The sequence below is a fragment of the Carassius carassius genome, chromosome 34, assembly GCF_963082965.1.
Source record: "Carassius carassius chromosome 34, fCarCar2.1, whole genome shotgun sequence".
In the NCBI taxonomy this organism is placed as follows: domain Eukaryota; kingdom Metazoa; phylum Chordata; class Actinopteri; order Cypriniformes; family Cyprinidae; genus Carassius; species Carassius carassius.
In genome coordinates, this window is record NC_081788.1 from 20,118,454 (window position 1) to 20,125,601 (window position 7,148).

Below are 7,148 nucleotides of genomic sequence, written 5' to 3' on the forward strand. Positions count from 1 at the left end.
AATAATAAAGTTTATAATATGAAATAATAAGTTTTACTTTATCTTAACTATGACCATGTAACTTTCACCTCTAGTTTATGATTAAAACTGAAGTAAATGTCTATGAAGTCTAACATCTCTACTGCACACAAACTCCATCTTAAATATAACGATAAACAACGACTTATATAACCTCGTCAAATTGATTTTCGACTTTGTGTTTACATTGTTAAAGGTCTATAATAGAAATATATAACAACTCAAAAACCTAATATACACTTGAGGATATACGGTTTAGTGTTATTTGAATGGATGTTATATAGGCAAAGAGAAGCTCTCAGCCCGCCCTTTAAGAACTGAAATCTCGTTGCGAATCAGGAGCAATTCGTTCAGAAAGATACAAACAAGCACTTTACCTGAGTTAGACAGAGAGGAGAATACATCATGTTGAAAGGGCAGCGCGTGACTTGAAATGTGGCAAAACACCGACAAGTTAGTGGATCATTTTTCACAGTTAATCATGGCAAGCCTCATCATGATTAACACTTCCACCGCCGCCACTTCTGACTTCCACTTCGAGTCCGTTAAATCAAGAGACGCCCGGCAAAGCAGAACGCGCAAACGGTGTACACGTTAGAAACCAAACTTTGCAGGCAGGAAAACGCGTGGGGTGTTGCAATCTGTTCCATTTAGGAAATGGTGGGAGAAAGAATCAAAGAAAGAGAGAATGAAAAAGAGGGAGGAATGAAATGACGTTATGAAAATAGCCCATCCCAAAGAAAGTACTTGAAGGAGCAAGAGAGGCTAACCCTGGTTTCCACTGACCAGGGGCATCCGTTAAGTCCGTGAAATAATAATAATAAAAAGGTTATGTGCCTCGGTTTCTGAAACTCATATGGTGCGAAACAAAGTGGTAAACTACTTTCTCCCCTGTTCGCCAGTGCGCACGCACAGCTCGCTCTTCCCGCTCACGCTGATCCTGTTCGGGCGCAGAAACGTTCTGCGCGCTTCACCCGCGCATGTATTCCAAATAATTTTACTGCAACACGCACCGCTAAAGTAACTTTTAGAGCCAGCCTTGCGCGGACATTGCGTCACAGAGAGCGCACATGCATGCGTCCATTCATGAAAAGGTGTTTTTGAGGCAGATGATTAATGTAAGTTGGGTGCATAAAAAAAAAATTCAGCCCGCGTAAAAAATTATAACCATAACCTTCACTACTGTACACATAGAATAGAATATGTTTCTAGTAAACGAGGGAATGACTTGTCTGTCAGTCACTTAAATTCCTGAAACGCGTCTAATTATAAATACATAGGCCTATGAGAAGTTCAATGCATAGTAGTGCACGCATTACTGTTTAAGTGAGGCTATTTTCTGTTCTTTTGCATATTTTGATGACCAGAAGCTTTTATAAAGTCACTACAAGAAAATATCGCGCCTCGGTAACCATAATCACTAACTGTCATCTACAAGTAGGCTAGCCTAGCTGATGGTCAGTAGCTACCCCAAAACAAATCTTTTTTTTTTTACCTAACCCCTTGTAGAAATCAAGTTTTACTCTGTTGGAGTGATCACTGGGAGATCAAATAAACTAAGGTCAATGGACTTTAGTTAAAGTGTAAAACCAGGCAATCTATTAAAAACAACAGTGTAAACAACACCTGTTATTCTGTTGAATATGCGCTGAAGGCACTGTGGCGTGAACTTTGGACAGGGAGAGAGAAGTCTCTCACACTACTGGAACACCGTCGTCTCAAAATGACATAATTTTGACAATAAACATATCCATCCAATTGCAAATATTCATTCTTAAACTTTTTCTGAAACTGCCACGTTATCATAGGCCAATTATTTAAAAAAAGAGAAAGATTTGAGTAAGTTATAGATTAACATATTAAAATAGCCCTTAAAAAATTTAATAAATGAAAATTTAAATTTAAAGTTTGAACTTATTTTACTAACTTGCCGTGAGCACAAATTAACTTGCAACAGCAGTGAATAACATCTTCCCTTTAAAGGGCAGACGATCCATTTCTTATTCTCAGAAAAAAAGTAGGCTATAGCTACCATACTTTATCAGATGCCATATCATGGTATTTTTATACATAATGCTGAAATCCATGCAGCGTATTTATACTCCAAATTATATCCAAGCTTATAAAATAAAACACTAGTAGACAAAATTGTTTGTAAAGTGTATCAAGCTTACTTGGCTAAAATATTTCTGTAAACAGCCAACCCAGGTCAAATAAATTTTTGGCACTATCTCGTAAAGCTTGTTTAATTTGTTTTATTCACATATTCAGCCATGCGAACATGACAAGTAGGCTAACTACAGTTTGTAGCACTTTTTGAAACAATGCCGAACTCCCGGTTGTGACTACGGCACACGATCTGAGACTTCTGCCGAGGAGGGAGCGCCTCTGTCGGTGTAGATGTCAAATTCATGCCGGCGAGCCTGCGGCCATTTTCTGCTGATCAAACTCTACAGCTGGGCATCTGCCTCTACTGGCTTTAAACTTGAACTTGGTCTTAACAGACGCACGCACACACATTTCTTTCCTTCGGCTGTCACAGAACTAATCACTTTCATTATGGGAGAAAAGACAAACCGCTTGCTTTCTTAATCACTGCACGTCTCAATACCGAGAATAATTCGCAAGCATTTGTAAGCCTTTCCTACAAAACCTTACATTGGCCGAGAACCAACGAGAAAAGGAGTAACCGGCTGGTAAGAGAGGAAGCAGGGGGGAAACCGAAACACGGCGCCTGTGCGGTGACGATGATCTCATTTGACTTTAAGAGTGCATAACTCGTGATCTGCCTCGTCTTTAGGTGCAACAACATAATAATGACGATGAAACTGATTTGTTAACGTACCATTTCAAAGCGAAACTGCCAACCTCCCCCCAATAAAAGTTAAAGCTCAGAGGCTTTTGTAGTTCTGCAGTTCAACGCTTGGTCATCTCGTCGGAGGCTTTTATAACTCCGTATCCATTTATCGTCGCAAAGAAGTAATCCGTGCTCTTCCGATGGGAGGAATAAACCCGGACACTGACCAAATACAAAACGTCCCACGCGAAGTCTTCGAGCCTCGTCTAATCCGAAATCCTCGTTACAAGGTGCAGAACGACATCATAAACATTTTACAGTAATGCACTGCTTGCTGCAGAGAGTGCACTGGCTGGAGGTGCTGGCTGTTGTTTTGGTCGTGTATCTTTAATTTACAGTGCTGAATCGTCGGTCTCATAGCTTTGCAGCATTGCACATGCAGCGCATAGATGTCCTTGTGTATAGAGAGGAATCAATGCCTCGTCTGTTCTTTTGTTTCTTGCAAAACACGAATAGCAACACAGACGGTGTTCTGAGCTCCATACACACATCTTACAGTCCTCGCGGAGAAGGAATTGATGAAATACGTGGGTGGCGTGAGTGTGTGTGTTGTGTGTGTGTCACAAGGTGACGATCTTTAGGGGCGGAACCAAAATTCGGGAAGTTTGGTTCCGCCCGGAAGTGTTTCCGCCCGGACCGGAAAAACAGAACACCGGAACTTCCGGTAGCGCCGTAAGAAGGAAAATCAGGGAATTCGATGCACCTGTGCCTAGTTAGGGACAGCGGTTGGTGATTGGAGGATACGCTGGACAAGGCAGTACTTAAGGCCAAGTTATTTTACAGTCTGGGAAGCTCTCTTTGGTGTGTGTGAAGCACTGGGTTGTGCCCGTCTTGGTACGCTGCTGGTAGCTGTCTAACTCTCTCTCTCCCTCAGGCTGGAATTGTATGATTGTGAAGACATCGCGAACCTTAAAGGTTGAGAAGTGAACAGATTATACGGCGAACTGAGACGACGTGAAAAAGGGGATTGGAAGTGGCATTGATGTGAGTACTAAGAGCCAGTCGAAAGTGCCCTGTATATTGACCTGGCGTTGTGTAGATCTCTCCAGGAGGAGGAGGATTTAGAGCAGGCACAGACACAGAAGTTACAGGCCCTCCTTCGGAGATGGCAGCATGTGTTCGCCACCCACGATGAAGACTACGGATGCACCCAGGTGGTACAACATCATATACCTACCGGGGATGCAGGGCCCAGCCGGGAGAGGTATCGCCCAATTCCGCCCACTTTGTATACCGAGGTACGTACACTCCTGCAAGGCATGCTGAAGCAAGGAGTTGTTAGGGAAAGCAGCAGCCCGTGGGCGGCCCCCATAGTGCTGGTGCAAAAGAAGACGGGGGCTTGGAGATTCTGCGTGGACTACCGTAAGCTGAACCTCGTGACTAAGAAAGACGCTTTCCCTTTGCCACGGATCGAAGATTCGCTTGCCAGCCTCACGCAGTCGGCATGGTACTCTACCCTAGATTTGGCCAGTGGCTACTGGCAGGTGCAGGTGGCCGAAGCAGACCGGGAGAAGACTGCCTTTACAACCCCGTTTGGACTATTTGAATGGGACCGGATGCCTTTCGGGCTCTGTAACGCTCCGGCCACCTTCCAGCGGCTGATGCAGCGGTGCTTGGGAGGTCAGTTAATGGAGTCAGTATTAGTTTACCTGGATGATGTGATTGTCTACTCCCCAGATTTTGATTCACACCTGAGGCACCTCGAGGAAGTCTTTCGGGCCATGGAGAAGTACGGATTGAAACTACAGCCCAATAAGTGTCACTTACTACGGAGAGAAGTTAACTTTCTGGGCCACGTGGTCAGTGCGGCTGGAGTGTCCGTAGATCCTGGAAAGGTATCGGCCGTGAAGGACTGGAAGGCCCCGAGGACAGTGAGGCAAGTGCGATCCTTTTTAGGATTTGTGGGATACTATAGGCGTTTCATAAAGGACTTTTCAAAAATTGCTAAACCCCTTAATCAGTTGCTGGTTGGCACAGGTCGTAACCGGGGCCGGGGGTCGCCCAACGTAGACTGGGATGCAAATTGTGAGTCGGCGTTCCAGACATTGAAGCAGGAGCTGCTACAGGCCCCTATCTTGGCATACGCAGATTTCACAAAACCATTCCTTTTGTATACAGATGCCAGCAATCTCGGGCTGGGAGCGGTGTTGGCTCAACGGCAGGACGGAGTTGAGAGGGTCATCGCGTACGCCAGCCGGAGCCTCCACCCAGCCGAGAGGAACGATGCGAACTATAGTTCTTTCAAATTGGAGCTGCTGGCGTTGAAGTGGGCCCTAAGTGAGAAATTTAAAGACTACCTCTGGGGTGCCAAGGTGACGATCATTACAGACAATAACCCATTAGTACACTTACAGACGGCGAAGCTGGGAGCCGTGGAGCAGCGGTGGGTGGCCCAACTGGCCAACTTTGACTATCAACTACAGTACCGACCAGGGCGTGAACACATGAACGCGGACGTCCTCTCAAGGCTGCCCGAAGCGGAAAGCCCCGGAGGGGCCAGCCCGGAGGAGGGCTATATGGTAGGAGCAGTAGAGGCACCAGGCAGCAGACAAGAGGCCGTGCCTGAGAACTGGGGATGGGATCCCCGTCGGTGGAGGGAGAGACAGGCCAGGGATCAAGATGTGCGGCTGGTAAGAGAATGGCTGGAACAGGGCCGACGGCTGACGCCAGCGGAGAGGTTAGCCCAGACGGATACTGGGAGGAGGCTGCTGGGGCAATGGGACAGGCTGGAGCTGAGAGATGGCGTTTTGTGCAGAAGGGTCAGTGACCCGAAGTTGGGCGAAGAAGTACGCCAGATCGTGGTACCCGCAGATGAGGTAACGGCTTTAGTTTCGGCGTACCACAACCAGTTGGGGCATCAGGGACAGGAGAGGACCGTGTCCCTGCTTAGGAGATTCTTCTTTTGGCCCGGGCTAGAGGCATCGGTGCACGCCCTAATTCAAGCTTGCCCGAGATGCATATTGTTTAAGTCCAGACGGGAGGTCCGAGCGCCAATGGTACCCATCCATGCGAAGGCCCCCCTTCATATCATGGCTATGGACTTCTTGACACTGGGCCGACCACGAGATCGCTACCAGAACATCTTGGTAATAACGGATTTGTTCACAAAGTACGCTTGGGCTATCCCCACCCTCGACCAGACTGCAACCACCACCGCTACAGTTTTATGGCGGGCCGTCTTCCAGACGTTCGGATGCCCGGAGTTTCTGCACTCCGATCAAGGAGCCAACTTTGAGTCCAGGGTAATTAGAGAACTATGCCAGTTGTACGGTTGCACGAAAACTCACACCACTTCGTATCATCCTCAGGGGAACGGCGGCTGTGAGAGATTCAATCAGACCCTATTGGGGCTGCTGGGGACCTTGGACCAACAACGGCAGGACGATTGGGTGAGTGCCTTGCCAAACCTCCTACAGGCCTATAACAACAGTATACATAGTACTACGGGTTACGCTCCCACTTACCTGATGTTTGGCAGACACATACGAATGCCTACTGACCTGGTCCTAGGAGTGATAGCCGACCAAGAGGAAGCAAGTGTAACGGAGTGGGTGGGGCGCCATCACCAGCGCTTGCATTTCGCCTACGAGCAGGTGTCGAAAAGGATACAGACGGCAGGAGAGAAAAGTAAGCGGTTGTATGATCGGACTGCTAGAGAAGCCCCTCTACTGCCAGGAGAGAGGGTGTTGGTGAGAGATAATCGGCGGCAGGGGAAGGGGAAACTGAGTGACCGTTGGGAGGCCACCCCTTATGTAGTCTGCCGGCAGCAGAGGCCGGGGCAGCCGGTCTATACCATCCGGCCAGAAGGGAAGTCAGGCCCCGACCGTGTGGTGCACCGGAACATGATTCGCCCATGCCCTAACTACCCTGAAGCCGTGGAAGAAGTCCCCACGGAACCTGTACCAGCGGCCCCCTGGATTGAAGGTTGGGCTGTGGTACCAGGGAGACCCGTGGTGGCACCACCCCCGATCGCCCCGAGAGAACCAGAAGCAGCCCCTGAACAAGCTGAGCCCGATTCACCAGTGAGACGATCCCAGCGAGAGAACCGAGGCCGACCCCCTGCCCGCTATGGGGAGTGGACAGCCCGAGGACGTTCTAGGGACTAGAACGGATTGGCGGGGGAGGATGTCACAAGGTGACGATCTTTAGGGGCGGAACCAAAATTCGGGAAGTTTGGTTCCGCCCGGAAGTGTTTCCGCCCGGACCGGAAAAACAGAACACCGGAACTTCCGGTAGCGCCGTAAGAAGGAAAATCAGGGAATTCGATGCACCT

At 48.1% G+C, this 7,148-nt stretch overlaps 1 protein-coding gene across 3 annotated transcripts in view; it reads right to left on the reverse strand.

Annotated features, from left to right (window-relative positions):
- The window catches only part of LOC132114679 (nuclear factor 1 C-type-like), a 99,684-nt gene extending 98,698 nt beyond the window's left edge, over positions 1 to 986 (reverse strand). For 2 of the 3 annotated variants that reach the window (XM_059522935.1, XM_059522937.1), the window contains exon 1: positions 396 to 986. In XM_059522935.1, coding sequence (XP_059378918.1) covers positions 396 to 425 — 30 coding nt within the window. In that variant the 5' untranslated portion in view covers positions 426 to 986. The remainder of the gene's footprint in view (positions 1 to 395) is intronic. The other variant, XM_059522936.1, reaches the window with a different exon arrangement.
- Positions 987 to 7,148: the final 6,162 nt, after the last annotated feature.